The following is a 17,650-nucleotide window of genomic DNA, read 5'->3' as shown; positions in this document are numbered from 1 at the left end:
CCAAGATGGCATGCAACTTGGACAGCATCCTTCTTTCAGATGCCCTATTGGGTGGAATACTATTCCCCACCTCTCTCAACCACCCTGCTTCCCCCTCACCTGGTTTCACCTATCACCTGCAAGCTTGTACTCCTTCCCCCCAACGCCCCCTTCCAGTTTCTTATTCTGGCCTCTTCCCTCTTCCTTTCCAGTCCTTATGAAGGCACTTGGCTCAAAATATTTAGTGTTTATTCCTCGCCTGTTGCTCCAGAATTTGCATGTGTTACTCTATATTTCCAGTATCTCTTGTGTTTACACTGAGTTAATAGATTTCATAGCCTCTTTAAGCCTTCTAAACACTTCTTGGGTGTCCAAGTCAAATTGAGTTTACTCTCATATGGACAGGATAGCTCTACATTGGATAGTCAAAACTGCCCGACGCATCTCGGGCACCAGCCTGCCCACCATCAAGGACATATAGACAGAAAGGTGGCAGAAAAGGGCCAGTAACATTGTGAAGGATCCCACCCACCCTGCCCACAGACTGTTTGCCCCACTCCCATCAGGGAGGAGGCTGCGTAACATCCACGGCAGGTCCACCAGACTCAAAAACAGCTACTTTCACCAGGCAGTAAAGCTGATCAACACCTCCACCACCACCACTACTTTATCATTTCCTGTCAGTCACCTTATGTACAGACACTCCTGTGCCTAGTGTCTCTTTATGGACATACAATCAATCTATCTTATGTACTTATATTTATTGTGTTTTTTGTTATTGCATTCTTTATCTTATTGCGTTTTTTTTGTGCTGCGTCAGATCTGGAGTAATAATTATTTCATTCTCCTTTACACTTGTGTACTGGAAATGACATTGAACAATCTTGACCTTGACCTTGAAGATAAGGGAGGTACAAGTGCAAAGAGAAGTGACTTGCAGCGTGTCTTGGAAACATAGATTCAGAGAACACAGAGCATGCAAAGTATACATATATTAGAGAAGACAATAAATTAAATACTGTAAGTTATAATGCAACGGCAGGAACTGAAAACTATACTTAAAGGGATATCTGGAGCAGCAACTGATGACCCTCATTAGACCAGATGAAGGATCACATCCCAAAACTTTGTCTATTTCTTTACATGGGCTTTTCTCTTCAGCATGCAGGATAGGCTCTCTTCTCATTGCTACCAGAGGGAAGGAGTTACTGGGGTCTCTGGCCACTCACCATCAGGTTCAGGAACAGTTATTACTCCATTACCATGAGAATCTTGCTCAGATAGGATAACTTCACTCACCCCAACACTGAACTCTTCAGACAAACTATGGACTCACTTTCAAGCACTTCTCATCTCATGTTCTCAATATTTATTGCTTATTTAGACCATAAGACCATAAGACATAGGAGCAGAATTAGGCCATCCAGCCCATTGAGTCTGATCCACCATTCAATCAATCATGGCTGATACTTTTTTTCTCTCCTCCTCACCCTCAGTTCCTGGCCTACTCCCCATAACCTTTGATGCCATTTCCAATCAAGAACCTATCAATCTCTGCCCTAAATACACCCAATGACCTGGCCTCCATAGCTGCATGTGGCAACAAATTCCACAAATTCACCACCCTTTGGCTAAAGAAATTTCTCTGCATCTCTGTTTTGAAAGGGTGCCCCTCTACCCTGAGACTGTGCCCTCTTGTCCTAGACTCTCCCATCATAGAAACATCCCTTCCACATCTGCTCTTTCAACATTCGAAAGGTTTCAATAAGATCCCCTCTCATCCTTCTGAATTTCAGCAAGTACAGACCCACAGCCATCAAACATTCCTCATATGGTAACCCTTTCATTCCTGGAATCATCTTTTTGAACCTTCTCTAGACCCTCTCCAATGCCAAAACATCTTTTCTAAGATGAGGGGCCCAAAACTGTTCACAATACTCAGGGTGAGGCCTCACCAGTGCCTTATAAAGCCTCAGCATCACATCCCTGCTCTTGTATTCTAGACCTCTTGAAATGAATGCTATCATGGCATTTGCCTTCCTCACCACCAACTCAACCTGCAAGTTAACCTTCAGGGTGTTCTGCACAAGGACTCCCAAGTCCTCTTGCATCTCAGATTTTTGGATTTTTTTCCCAGTTTAGAAAATAGTCTGCAGATTTATTTCTATTACCAAAGTGCACGACCATGCATTTTCCAACATTGCATCCATGTATTTATTTATCTATCTATCTATCTATCTATCTATCTATCTATCTATCTATCTATCTATCTATCTATCTATCTCCATCTATCTATTTATTTATTTATTCTTATTATTATTTATATTTTTGTTTCTTTCTATTGATCGTGTGGTTTGTCAGAAGCTTTTTCCCAGGGCTGAAATGGCTAGCACAAGAGGGCATAGTTTTAAGGTGCTGGAAGTAGGTACAGAGGAGATGTCAGGGGTAAATTTTTTACTCAGAGAGTGGTGAGTGTGTGGAATGGGCTGCCGGTGGTGGTGGTGGGGGCAGAAACAATAGGATCTATTAAGATACTCCTGGATAGGTACATGGAGCTTAAAAAAATAGAGGGCAATGGTTAAGCCTAGGTAGTTCTAAGGTAAGGACATGGTCGGCACAGCTTTGTGGGCCGAAGGGCCTGTATTGTGGTGTAGGGTTTCAGTGTTTTCTATTTACTATGAATGCCCACAGGGAAGTGAATCTCAATGTAGTATTGAATTGAATTGACTTTACTACTTATATCCTTCATTTACATGAGGAGTAAAAATCTTTACATTACGTCGCTGTCTAAATATGCAATGTGCAATTTATAGTAATTTATAATAAATATTATGTACACCAGGATAGACAATATAACATAGAATTAAATCAGCATTAATTAAGCTGTCTGATGGCCTGGTGGAAATATAGGGTGACATATCTATACTTTGATAATAAATTTACTTTGAACCTTGACTCTGATGTTGTCTGAACCATTAAGTTCCTCCAGCATCTTGTGTGTTGCTCCAGATTCCTGTATCTGCAGTCTCTATGTCTCCTGAGATAGCACTGCCAGCGACAGTGGTAGAGGTGGATACAATAGGGTCTTTTAAGAGACTTAAATAGGTACATGGAGCTTAGAAAAATAGAGGGCTATACACTAGGGAAATTCTAGGCAGTCTTTAGAGTAGGTTACATGGTTGTCACAACATTGTGGGCCGAAGGGCCTGTAATGTGCTGTAGATTTCTATTTTTCTATGTTTCTAAAATGCTGCATCATTTAGAAAAGATCACTGGAAAAGAGTAAACAGTCAACATTTCAGGCCAAGACGCATCTTCAGGACCCTCTTGGCCTCATTTCTTTGTTGGAACAACGGTATACATCTTTGTAAATAAACTCAGAGGGCAAGCAGGAAAAACCAGTTTGCGAGAGAGGTTTTTTGTGTGAGGAGGCCATTAGCAACTCTTTGTCACTTAGTGGTAATTTTACATTGATACCCAATGGCTGCTAAATCACTCATTGGGAATAATGCATTAATTAGAGCTTTTGTGTGATTAACAAGAGACTTCTCTAAGTGCTAATGGATATTCTGATCCTTACTTTGTCAGAGGAGAAACCTGTATGTCTTTAAAATGCTCTCAGATCTTTGTCTGTTGACAGCAACTGAGCATTTCACTTTTCAGCACCTAGATATTTCACCTTCTCAGAATCAGGTTTAATATCACCGGCATTCATCATGAAATTTGTTTTATATATTATAGTTAAATAAGTAGTGCAAAATTAAAAATAAATTAAAAAGTAACAAAGTAGTGTTTGTGGGTTCAATGTCCATTCAGAAACCTGATGGCAGAGGGCAAAAAACTGTTCCTAAAACATAGAGTGTGTGTTTTCAGGCTCCTGTACCTCTTCGCTGATGGTAGCAACGAGGACAGGGGATGTGTTGGGTGATGGGGATCCTTAATGATGGATGCATCTTTTTTGAGTCATCACTCCTCAAAGATGCTCTGGATACCGTGCATCCTTCCTGATAACGTCCCCCCCCCCCCATAGAAGATAGAGTATACTGTTGAACAATATAGGCCCCTTGGCCCATGATGTTGTGCCAACCTTTCAACCTACTCCAAGATCAATCTAACCCTTCCCTCCCACTGAACACTCCACATTTTTCTATCATCCACATGCCTATCTAAGAGTTTCTCAGATGCCCCTAGTGTACCTGCCTCTACCACCACCCCTGACAGGGCATTCTATGTACTCACTACTCTCTGTGTGAAGACTTACCAGATGTCTCCCCTATACTTTCCTCCAATCACCTTAAAATTATGCCCCTTGTATTAGCCATTTCTACCCTGGGGAAAAGATGATTGCTGTCCACTTGATCTTTGCTCTTACCATCATGTACACATCTATCAAGTCACTGCTCATACCCCTTCACTCCAAGAGAAAAGCCCTAATTTGTTCAACCTATCCTCATAAGGCATGCTCTCTAATCCAAAAAGCTTTCTGGTGAATCTCCTCTGCACAGGATCCAATTAGAGACACATTAAATCACATCGGTCATCACACACTTGGCCAGAAATTGGCTTTGAGGGTCTTCCTGAGGGAAGAGAGGCAGAAGGGTTTAGAAAAGGAATTCCAGACCTTCAGGTGTTGAACGTTAAATTGGTGCCCCTTCCAGCACCTGAGTGGTGGAACGTATGAGAACAGAGTTGAAGGAACACTGATATCTCACAGGGTTGTACAGGTGGACCAGGTTACAGAAAAAGAGAGAGCCAATATATACCAGGGGTACGGTTATACTCAGTTCTGGTCACCTCATTACTGAAAGAAGTGGAAACTTTAGACTATAAGACAATTAGACCATTAGATATAGGAGCAGAATTAGGCTATTTGGCCCATCGAGTCTGTTCCTTCATTTCAACCCTCTCAGCCCCAATCCCCTGCCTTCTCACTGTATCCCTTTATGCCCTGACTAATCAAGAATCCATCAATTTCTGCCTTAAATATACCCAATGACTCGACCTCCACAGCTGCCTCTGGCAATGAACTCCACAGATTTGCCACTCTATATCTGGCTAAACAAATTCCTCCTCAGCTCTGTTCTAAAATCTGAGGTGCAAAGGGACTTGGGAGTCATTGTGCAGGATTCTCTAAAGGTAAACTTGCAAGTTGAGTCAGTGGTGAGGACGTCAAATACAATGTTAGAGTTCATTTCGAGAGGGCTAGTCTATAAAAGCAAGGATGTAATGCTGAAGCCTTATAAGGCACTGGTCAGACCACACTTGGAGTACTGTGAGCAGCTGTGGGCCCCTTTTCTAAGAAAAGATCTGCTGATATTGGAGAGGGTCCAGAGGAGGTTCACAAGAATGATCCACGAATGAAACGGTTGATGTACAACAAGTATTTGATGGCTCTGGGCCTGTACTCACCGGAATTTAGTAGAACGAAAGGGCATCTCGTTGAAACCTATCAAATATTGAAAGTCTGAGGAAGAATAGATGTGGAGTGGATGTTTCCTAAACTGGGTAAGTCTAGAACCTGGGGTCACAGCCTCAGAGTAGAGGAACTTCTATTTAGAACAGAGATGAGAAGGAATTTCTTTATGCAGAAGGTAGAGTCTGTGGAATTCATTGCCACAGATGGCTGTGGAGGCCAAGTTATTGTGTATATTTAAAGTGGAGCCGGATGGGTTCTTGATTAGTAAGAGGGTTAAAGATTACAGGGAGAAGATATGAGAAAGGGATTGAGAGGGGTGATAGAACCATAGAATATTACACCACAGAAACATGATGAAATGGAGAAGCAAAATTGATGGGCTAAATGGCCAAGTTCTTCTCCTATGTCTTATGGTCTTCTGACAGTAAAACTGCATCAAGAATTTACAGGTGACAATTCAAGGAAATCTTGCTACCCAAGGGGACATTAAGAGAAGATAGGGTGAAGAGACTATTCACTAGCACATATGTTGGAGGCTAAGAGGGAGGCTCCACCATCCAGACCATGCTCTCTTCTTACTGCTGCCATTAGGAAGGAGGTACAGGAGCCTTAGATCCCACTCCAGCAAGTTCAGGAATAGTTATTACTATTCAACCATCAGGCGCGTGAACCATCGTGGACAACTTCACTCACCTCATCTCTGAGCTGATTCCACAGCTTATGGACTCACTTTCAAGGACTCTACAATTAATGTTCTCAGTGTTATTGATTTACATTTTTTAAATACATGATTATTAATGTATTTTTCTATTTGCACAGATTGTCTTCTTTTGCACATTGGTTGTGTGCCCGTCTTTGTGCGTAGTTTTTCATCGATTCTATTGTCTTTCTTTGTTCTTCTGTGAATGCCTGCAAAAAGATGAATCACAACGTTGTTATGTACTTTGATAATGAAGTTATTTTGAACTCCACGAACACTGGCAGGACTACCCCTTGTGTCTGGGTCAGTAGTGTTGCTGCATGTGGGTCATTGGTGGGCATATGGCATGCTTACCCTTTATTAGTCAAGGCATTGAGTTCAAAAGTCAGGAAGATATGTTGCCCCTTTATATAACTCTGGTCAGACCGCATCTGGAGTATTGCATACAGTTCTGGCTGCTCTATTATATGGAGGATGTCGAGGCATTGGAGAAGGGACAGAAGAGGTGTACCCAGGTTGCCTCCTGGATTAGAGAGCGTGTGCTATAAACGAGAGGCTGGAGAAACTTGGGCTGTCTTCTCTGGAGCAGCAGAGCTGAGAGGAGATCTGATGGAGGCATATAAGATTATGGGAGGCATAGAGAAGTAGACAGGGGTGAAATCTTTTTCCCAGGGATGAAATGTCTAATACCAGATGGCATGCATTAAAGGTGAGAGGGGGGAATTTCTAAAGAGATGAGGGGCAAGTTGTTTTTCTTTTCCTATAGAAAGTGGTAGGTGCTTGTAATTTTGTGCCCTACTTATTTATATATATTTCTCACTGTAATTTACAGTTTTTATTATATATAGCACTGTCCTACGGCTGCATAATGACAAATTTCACCACAAATGCTGGTGATATTAAATATGATTTTGATTCTGATTTTAAGTCTTTTAAACGCTGTTTAGATAGACCCATGAATATGAGGAGAGTGGAAGGATATGGACATGGCATAGGCAGGAGGGATTAGTATAGTTAATCACTAATGTAATTGGTTAGGCACAACTTTGTGGGCTGAAGGGCCTCATCCTGTGTTGTGCTGCTCTGTGTTCTATCTCAAATAGTGATGAGCTGGAGAACAGGAAGGAGCGAGAGCTTAGTGACACAGTGTCGTGACAACACGGTTTCAATGTGAGGGAACAAAAACGGGTCATTGACTTCAGAAAGGGGGCGGTGAACACACTCCGTCTTCTTTTTCACTTCATCCTGCATTGTTATTCCTTTACATTGTTCTATTTTAATGCACAGCTTAATGATCTGATCTGTATGCAAGGCAAGCTTTTCACTGTATCTCAGTACATGCCACAATAATAAGCCAATACCAAGAACTAAGAACTCCAAGAACCCCATCTTGTCTGATCATTAGCCACATATAGAAAATAGCACATTTTTTCGTAGACTCCGAAACAATTACTTCCCCCAAGCAGTAAGGCTGATCAACACCTCTACCCACTAACCCAACCAACCACATCCCCAACCACCACTACTTTACCATTTCCTGTTAATATCACCATATGTAAGACTCTCCTGTGCCTAGGGTCACAGGGCCACCTTATGGACATAAGGTGCCTGTAAGAAATATTAACACCCCTTGGAAGTTTTCATGTTTTTTGTTTTACAACATTGAATCACAGTGAATTTAATTTGGCTTCTTTTGATACGGAGTAACAGAAAAGACTCTTTTATGTCAAAGTGAAAACAGATCTCTACAAAGTGATCTAAATTAATTACAAATATAAAACACTAACTTATTGATTGCATTGCATAAGTATTCACCCCCTGCAAGTCAGTATTTAGTGGATGCAGCTTTGGCAGCAATTACAGCCCTGAGTCTGTGTGGATAGGTCTCTTTCAGCTTTGCACATCTGGACAATGCAATTTTTCCCCATTCTTCTCTACAAAATCGCTCAAGCTCTGTCAGATTGCATGGGGATCGTGAGGGAACAGCCCCTTTCAGGTCCATTCACAAATTGTCAATTGGATTGAGGTCTGGACTCTGACTTGGCCACTCCAGGACATTAATTTTGTTGTTTTTAAGCCATTCCTGTGTAGCTTTGGCTTTATGCTTGAGGCCATTGTCTTGCTGGAAAACAAATCTCCTCCCAAATTGCAGTCCTCTTGCAGACTGCAATGGATTTTCTTCCAGGATTTCCCTGCGTTCATTTTACCCTCTACCTTCACAAGCCGTCAAGGGCCTGCTGCAGTGAAGCATCCCCACAGCATGATGCAGCCACCACCGTGCTTCACGGTAGGGATGGTGTGTTTTTGATGATGTGTGGTGTTTGGTTTATGCCAAACATAGTGTTTAGTCTGATGACCTAAAACTCAATTTTGGTTTCATCAGACCATAGAACTATCTTCCAATTGACTTGAGAGTCTCCCACATGCCTTCTGGCAAACTCTAGCTGAGATTTCATGTGAGTTTTTCCAACAGTAACTTTCACTTTGCCACTCTCCCAAAAAAGTTGCGACTGGTGAACACCTGATGTATGTGCAGTCTCTCCCATCTCAGCTACTCAAGCTTGTAACTTCTCCAGAGTTGTCATAGGTCTCTTGGGGCCTCCCTCACTAGTCCCCATCTTGCACAGTCACTCAGTTTTCAAGGACAGCCTGCTCCAGTCAGATTTACAGCTGTGCCATTTTCTTTACATTTCTTGATGACTGACTCAGGATATTCCAAGGGATATGCAATGACATGGAAATTTTCTTGTCCTGCCTTGTGCTTTTCAATAACCTCTTGTGGAGTTGCTTGAAATGTTCTTTTCTCTTTATGGTTCTCTTTTTGCTAGGATACAGATACGGGTATTTTTACTACAATCACCTTAACTGCACACAGGTGATCTCAATTTAACTAATTATGTGACTTCTAAAGCCAATTGGTGTGTTATATTAAAGGGGGTGAACACTTATGCAATCAATTATTTTATGTTTTATATTTGTAATTAATTTAGATCGCATTGTAGAGATCTGTTTTCACTTTAGCACGAAAGAGTCTTTTTCTGTTGATCAGTGCCACAAAAGTCAAATTTTATCCACTGTGATTCAATGTTGTAAAACAATAAACTATGAAAACTTCCAAGGGGGGTGAATACTTTTTATAGGAACTGTACAATCAATCTGTGTATATAAGCTATCTTACGTATTTATATTTATTGTGTTCTTTATTTTATTGTATTTTTATTGTGCTGTATTGGATACGGTGTAGCCTTTGTTTCATTCTCCTTTACACTTGTTTAGGAAATGTCATTAAACAAGCTTGAATCTTGAATGAGTTTTATTAAACTCAGTGATTAATTAAACCAACCAAGAGGTTAATGTATTCCTGTGCTGACTCCGTGTCAATGTTATGCATGTATGCAGTGAGCATTACACCACCCGACGAGCTTAAAAATCAGAAGTCAAGGCACTATCTGTTCTTTTTGGGATTTTTGGTCCTTATTGTCACATCATTAAAGCAGTCAAGTCGTCAAAGGTTATGGGGAGAAGGCTGGAGAATGGGGTTGAGAAAACTAATAAACCATTCTCTCCTTGATCCGCTCTGCAGACAATGCAACAAAACCTCGAACGGCAGTGACAGCTGCACCCTGATGTGCTGTGGCCGCGGGTACAACCCTTACACAGAGAAGGTGGTCGAGCGTTGCCACTGCAAGTACCACTGGTGCTGCTATGTGACCTGCAAGAAATGCGAGAGGATGGTGGAGAGGTACGTCTGCAAGTGAGCCTGCCCCCTCCCCACATCCGACACCCCCTCCCCTCTCCCCCCCCCCCCACTCCCCACCACCCCTTGAGAACAACCCTCGGCGATACCGGGAGAACCGAAGGAGGGCGTTCGGTCCACGTTTGACGGCTCAGCGTGCATCAGCTTCCAATGCCACCTCTGCGACTTGTGCACGTGTGGAGATACTTGTGCTCCTCCAAGGATGGTTATCTCTCCTTCGAACATCTACTTGCGCTTCTCACTGGATCTTCAAGAGAAGTATAGAGGAGGTGGCTTTTATTGATCATCATTTGTCCTTCTGTGGCGAGTCCCTCACTTGCCTACTCACTCACCCTCTTGCGAAGACCATCTTTCAGATCCAAAATCCAAAATCCTGTTGCTTTTCCCGAAGAGATGAGTGAGTGGTTGCATCTGATTGCTGAGAGACAGAAGCTATTGACATTTGGGATTGGCGTGGGGGAAAGTTGGGGGAGATACACATTCCTGACCCCGATTGGCAAACTTATGCCTGACATCAGGAAAAGGAAAATGGGAATTTAATCCCATGCTGCCTTCTGTTTCCATGGAGACTTTCCCAAATGCAGGAATTGGAAGTCCGCAAACAGGTATTTGATGAGCTTCTAGACTTTGGCAATATGTTGTTTGGGATTTCCCACACCCCCTGTGACAAATATACTGTATATATTTTTTTGTATTACTGGCTACAAAATAATTTTTTCAAAATCTTAAAAAAATTACTATTTATGGAACTTTAGAATTGTACTTTTTGAGACTTTAAAAACAGAAGTGTTTGTGAAAGCAATGTCCTATTTTTTTCAAAAGACTTTTAAATAAATAAATCTTTAAAAATATCTCACATTATTCCTCCTATTAAAACTGATTGTTGCATCAAAGTTTACTTTAATAAGCAAACCTATTCTCTTTAATCTTTCTGCATTGTTATTCATTACAGTGGGGCCTGCAGTAGCAGACCCATATGAATACTCTTCGACAGAGAGGAAATTCTAACTAAACTCAGCTCTAAAGTCAAAGTAAATTTATTATCAAAGTACATTTATGTCACCATGTATTACCCTGAGATTTATTTTATTGTGGGCATTCACAGTAAATACAAAGAGACACAAGAGAATCAGTGAAAAATAACATAATGTATTCATTTATTGAGATATAATGTGGAATAGACTCCTCGAACCACACCATCCAGCAACCTACCGATTTAGTCCTAATCACGGGAAAATTTACAATGAACAATTAACCTACTAACTAGTATGCCTTTGGGATGTGGGAGGGAATCAGAACAGCTGGAAGAAGCCCATGTGGTCATGGAGAGAACATACAAACTCCTGATAGACAGCAGCAGGAATTGAACCCGGGTATCTGGTACTGTGAAGCGTTGTGCTAGCCACTACACTACCATGCTGCCCAAAGATGGACAATCAAGCAACGTGTAAAAGACAACAAAGAGTTCAAATACAAAAAGAAAAGCAAAGTAATAATAAATTAATATGCTCTCAATATTATTTATAACTTGAGTTGTAGTCCTTGAAAGTGAGTCAATAGGTTGTGGAATCAGTTCAGTGTTGGGGTGAGTGAATTTATCCACTCTGGTTCAATGACTTAGTTCTATTCTGCTCAAGTCAAGTCAAAGTGCAGCTTATTGTCACATGGACAAGTGCACAGGCACAGTGAGAACCATACGTGGGCAGCATTGCAGGCACACATTATCTTATAAGCAGCGTTCACAAGGAAAATATGAATTACACATAAATCATACATACTTTTTACAATAATGGATAGAATTAGAACAAAATATAATGAACACAAGAGGTTTAGCAGATGCTGGAGATATTGAGATCCTTCTTGGCCTGAAGTTCCCCTCTGTTATATATATGGGTTATGACCAAAGGAAAAACAGCTGGAGTCGCTTAGCATTTTCCTGCAAGAGTGTTTATTAGGTGTGTCAAAAATCAAACTTACAAAAATTTGTGAAAATTGGAGAAAAGAAAACTGCTGATACTTACCTGGTATCAGCCTGCTCTGCCATTCAATAAGATCATGGCTGATCTGGCCATGGACTCATCTCCACCTACCTGCCTTTTCCCTTAATCCCCCTACTATGCAAAAATCTATCCAACCTTGTCTTAAATATATTTACTGAGGTGGCCGCCACTGCTTTGTAGGGCACAGATTCACCACTCCTTGGGAAAAACAGTTCCTCTTCATCTCTGTCCTAAATTTACTCCCCCAAATCTTGAGGCTATGTTCCCTAGTTCTAGTAACATATTCATACAACGTGTACCCACTTACACATCCCCATTACTAAACAAACAGGAATATTCTGCTGTGTGTGGTGGGAAAGGAACCATAAAGCTGACCCAAGTTCATCAGCTCGGTTTAGGACCCATTATGAGAACATACCGGGGAAGACAATGAAGTGCGCACACTCAGTGAAAGGACAGCAGGATAACAAGAGTAAGGGTGGGTGTGTGTGTGTGTGTAAAAGGAGTGCTCTCTGATACATTGCCACCCTCCACAGGTGCTGCGTGACTTGCTGAGTTCCTCCAGCGCTTTTTGCGTGTTGCTCAAAAAGAAATGACATCCACTTTAGTGCCAAGCGATCAAAGTGGTCATGCTGTTGCAAAACTGTGCTGATTAGGATTTTGCCGGTTGAATGGTTGAAGGAAAGTAGCTGTTTTTGAAACAGGCACTGTGTGACTTAAGGCTTCTGTACCTCCTGCTCACTTTTTAAAAATTAAGACACAGCGTGGAATAGGCCCTTCCTCCCCATCGAGCCACGCCACCCAGCGATCCCCCGATTTAACCCTAGCTTAATCACAGGACAATTTACAATGACCAATTAACCCACCAACTGGTAAGTCTTTGGACTGTGGGAGGAAACCAGAGGACCTGGAGGAAGCCCATGCAATCTGAAGGAGAACATTCAGACTCCTCACGGACAACAGCCGGGGGTGCTGGTACTGTCAAGCGTTGTGCTATCCAGTGGGCCACCCCAGTGATGGCAGCTATGAGAGGAGAGCAGGACCTAGACATTCCTGCAGATTCGAATTGCCATACCAGACTATGACGCAATCGGTCAGGATATTTTCAAGATTAATTTGCTGTCATGTGCACACGTGCGATGAGATACAATACAATGAAAAACTTCAGCAGTATGGCATGCACTTAGAGACAGGTAACACACAGAATATGAATTGTACATAAATTATATAAGTCAGTGGCAGCTTGCTCTCCATATTGTACAGCCCTGGCTTGCATATCTGGACAGCTTGGATGCAACATCTGACCCCAATCAAGGAGGCCTTCATATACAAGTCAGTGAAGAGAGAAAAGACAATCTGATTCTGGTTTGGAATGCTGTTGCCTTGCCTCTGTTTGCATGATTAGTGTTTTTTTCCTCTCTTTCTCTGCACAGTGGTGTTTGGTCTTCCGATTTTTAATTGGGTTACTTGGGTTTCTTGCTTTATGGCTGCCTGTAAGCAGGCCAATCTCAAGCTGTACAATTTATACACTCTTTGACAATAAATGTGTTTTGAATACCTCAGTGCAAAAAGCGAAGACACAAACAGAGACAAGTCCACTGTAGTGCAGGTGGTGGCCCGTAGCGTTCTGTTGCTGGGCCACAATTAACATTGTGCAGTTCAATTCAAGGGCTGAACAGTTGAAGGGAAGTAGTTGTTCCTGAGCTTGGTGGTGTGGGACCTCTGCTTCAGAGCCTCCTGCCCAACAGTCGCTTTGAGAAGATGGTGGGGAGCTTTGATGATCGATGCTGCCTTCTTGAGGCAGTACCGACTGCAGATGTTGTCAATGACAGGGAGAGTGCAAGAAACTGCAGAGAGCCATGGACACAGCTCGTCTCATTATGGGAACCAGCCTCCCCTCCGTGGACTCTGAGTACCCTTCCTGCTGCCTTGGGTAAGGAGCCAGCAGAATAAAGGACCCATCTCACCCTGGCCATTCTCTCTTCCCCTCTCCCATCAGGCGAGGATACAAAAGCTTGAGAACACATACCACCAGAATCAAGGACAGCTTCTACCCCACTGCTGTCAGACACAGACAGACCTCTTGTACGTTACAGATGGCTCTGTCGTGGGCACAGAACTGGAGAGTATGACATCGGTGGCAGAGCGGAGGGCGCTGAGTAGGCTACGGTCAATCATGGAAAACCCTGAACATCCTCTGCACAGCACCATCCAGAGACAGAGAAGCAGCTTCAGCGGCAGGTTGCTGTCAATGCAATGCTCCTCAGACAGGATGAAGAGATCATTACTCCCCAACGCCATTCGGCTCTACAATTCAACCACCAGGGGCAAGACATGTTAAAGTGCCGGGGTTAGGACTGAGCTTAAGTTACCACTCAATGCACTTCAGTAAACTATTTAAGAACTTTTTAAAAGCTATTTATTAATGCTTTTTGGGAGGGTGATTTTAGATGCATATCATATCTATATTGAGTTAAATACTGTATGTAATTAGTTTTGCTACAATAAGTGTATGGGACACTGGAAAAATGTTGAATTTCCCCTTGGGGATGAATAAAGTATCTATGTATCTATCTATCTATCTATCTAACTTTTGACAATACAATCTACCTTATCATGATCCTCGTTGTCTATTCACACTGCACTGACTCTGTGACTGCAGTAATGTGCAGAAGTCTTCAGCAATAGACATAGCCAGAGAGCCCAAGGCCTTTGCACAGTACTGTACTTGCATTAATGAGCAGGTGTACAGGTGTATCTAATAAAGTGGCCGCTGAATGGATTTTTTTTGGGTCAGGTGATATTCTTCTTTTGTAAAAAGTGTGTATAATTTACAATACTGTGCAAAAGTCTTAATCACATATATATAGCTAGTGTGCTAGCTTTGCTCAGAACTTAACACTGTAACACTATTTGTAGAAGTTGGTTCTCCGATTGGAGACCTAATGGTGTGTCTCAGGGACTGGTCCTGGGTCCGTTGTTCATAATCTGTATTAAAGATTTAGATGATAATGTTGTGAACTGAATCTGCAAATTTACACATGACACCAAGATTGAGGGCATAGTGGACAGTGAGGAAGGCTATCAAAACTCGCAGTGGGATCTGGACCAGCTGGAAAAATGGATTGAAAAAAAAATGGCAGATTGAATTTAATTCAGACAAGTGTGAGGTGTGGTTTGGGAGGACAAACCAGGACAGGGCATACTCCTCAGAGTTAGGGCATTGAGTGTGGTAGAATAAGTTGTATAAGACGTTGGTGAGGCCTAATTTGGAGTATTGTGTCCAGTTCTGGTCAGCTACCTACAGGACAGATTTCAATAACATTGAAAGAATACAAAGAACATCTACAAGGATGTTGTTGGGTCCTCTGGTCCTGAGTCAAAAGGAAAGGTTGAATGAGTTAGGACTTTCTGTCCTGGAGCACAGGAGAATGAGGGGAGATCTTAAAGAGATAATGAGGGGCATAGGTGAATGCATGCAGGCTTTTTTCTCTCAGGGTGGGTGAGACTAGAACTAGAGGTCAAAGGGTTTAGGGTGAAAGGTGAAATATGGAAGGGAAATCTGAGGGAATTCTACTTCACTAAGAGGGTGGTACGACTGTGGAATGAGTTGCCAATGGACATGGTAGATGGGGGTGGGGTTGAATTGTAACATTTAAAAGAAGTTTGAATATGTATGGATGACTATGGTCCAGATACAGGAAGATGGAAATAGGCAGGAATCCAAGCCTGGATAGACTAGATGGGCTGAAGGTTCTGTTTTCATGCTGTAGTGATTCATGACTCCATAACTATCCTCTGCATTCTGTTACTGGTCTTCCTTTTGCACCAACTCCATTTTGAAAGGATCTGCATGGATATCAAGCAAACATCCAAGGTGTTTCACTCTACCTCGGCAACCTGCGACAATAATAAACGAATTTACCAAATACCGATTTACATACATGCTGCACTTGGAGTATTGTCAATGATTTAGGGCCCCATTTCTCAGAAAGGATATGTTGTCATTGGAGAGAATAGAGAGGAGGTTCACAAGGATGATTCCAGGAATGAAGGGGTTAACATATGAGGAGCGTTTGGCAGCTTTGGACCTGCACTCACTGGAATTTAGAAGAACGTGAGAGATCTCATTAAAACCTACCGAATGTTGAAAGGACTAGATAGGGTGGATGTGGAGAGGATGTTTCCAGTGGTGGGGGTATCTAGAACCAGACAGCACAGCCTCAAAATTGAGAGGTGACTCGTCAGAACAGAGGTAAGGAGGAATTTTTTTAGCCGGAGATCAGTGGAGCTGTAGAATACTCTGTCACTGATTGTAGTGGAGGCCAAGTCCGTGGGTATATTTAAGGCAGAAATTGATTATTTCCTGATCAGTCAGGGTATCAAAGGATATGGTGAGAAGTTAGGTGTATGGGGTTGAGGGGGATCCAGGATCGGCCATGATGGAATGATGGAGCAGGCTCGATGGGCTGAATGGCCTTTGGTAGGACTTTCTTATTGCCAGCCACGTCTGATATCTGTCGATGGTACATCCCGTGCAATGGCCTGTCCTGCCATGGCCTCTGGTCCTCTGGCTCTGCTTCACCCACTTCCATTTCCACATCCCCTGCCTGCTGCCTGAGGTATTCTTCTGGCATACTCATGGATATTTCACATTTGTTCCAGGACTGTGGCCTTGACCTTTCTAAGTCCCCATCCTCCTGTGGAGGGTGTACATTTGCTCTACATTGGACTTTGGAGGCATAGTTCAGTAGTCTTGATGTCAGCGGTTTCCAGTTCGTTCCTTGGCCAGCACTATTGTGGCCAGGTATCTGATGACTGGTAGGGCAAATGTGTTGATGGCTCTTCCAGCATGTCATATAGAAGGTGGCTCTGAACTACGTATATAGTTCATACATACACACACATATATATATATGATCTATAAGATGATGGCTGATCTGATCTGCCTTTTTCCCAAAACCCTTAATTCCCCTACATCTGAGAACTCGGTCTAGAAGAGTGCTCTAGTAGGAACGGCAAGGATACAGTGCCAAACCCTCAAGCTCCCAGGCCTATGGTAGAGGACCCGAGATTGAGGGATTTATATAATTCTTATATAATCCAAGATAGATACACATACACATGACCCATAAGGGCTGGGGGAGTCAGAGTCCAGACCTCAATCCAATTGAGAATTTGTGGCTGGACTTGAAAAAGGCTGTTCACTCACGATCTCATTGCAATCTGACAGAGCTTGAACAGTTCTGAAAAGAAGAATGGGAAACAATTGCAGTGTCCTGATATGTAAAGCTGAGCTGATAGAGACCTGTCCACACAGACTCAAGGTTGTAATTGCTGCCAAAGGTGCATCTACTAAATACTGACTTGAAGGGGGTGAGTAATTATGCAATCAATTATTTTGTGTCAATAATTCAAATAAATTTAGACCAATTTGACATGAAAGAATCTTTTCTGTTGATCCATTTAACCAATTATGTGATTTCTAAAACCAATTGGCTGCACCAGTGATGATTTGGTGTGTCATATTAAAGGGGGGAATACATATGCAATCAATAATTTTGTGTTTTATATTTGTAATTAATTTAGATCACTTTGTAGAGATCTGTTTTCACTTTGACACAATTAGTCTTTTTCTGTTGATTAGTGTCAAAGAAGCCAAATTAAACCCACTGTGATTCAATATTGTAAAACAGTAAAGCATGAAAACTTCCGGGGGGGGGGGGAATACTTTTCATAGGCACTGTATATGTGCCCAAGACTTTTGCACAGTACTGTGCGTTTACATGTATTAGGAA

The 17,650-nt window shown here is 42.2% G+C and overlaps 1 protein-coding gene across 1 annotated transcript in view; it reads left to right on the top strand.

The window, feature by feature from the left end:
- The window catches only part of wnt11 (wingless-type MMTV integration site family, member 11), a 67,222-nt gene extending 56,579 nt beyond the window's left edge, over positions 1-10,643 (top strand). The window contains exon 6 of the mRNA XM_059963268.1: positions 9,679-10,643. Within this exon, the coding sequence (XP_059819251.1) occupies positions 9,679-9,853 (175 nt within the window). The 3' untranslated portion in view covers positions 9,854-10,643. The remainder of the gene's footprint in view (positions 1-9,678) is intronic.
- The last annotated feature ends 7,007 nt before the right edge of the window (positions 10,644-17,650 follow it).

This window comes from Hypanus sabinus, chromosome 3, assembly GCF_030144855.1.
Source record: "Hypanus sabinus isolate sHypSab1 chromosome 3, sHypSab1.hap1, whole genome shotgun sequence".
Lineage (NCBI taxonomy): Eukaryota > Metazoa > Chordata > Chondrichthyes > Myliobatiformes > Dasyatidae > Hypanus > Hypanus sabinus.
This window is presented reverse-complemented; position numbering and strand designations above follow the sequence as displayed.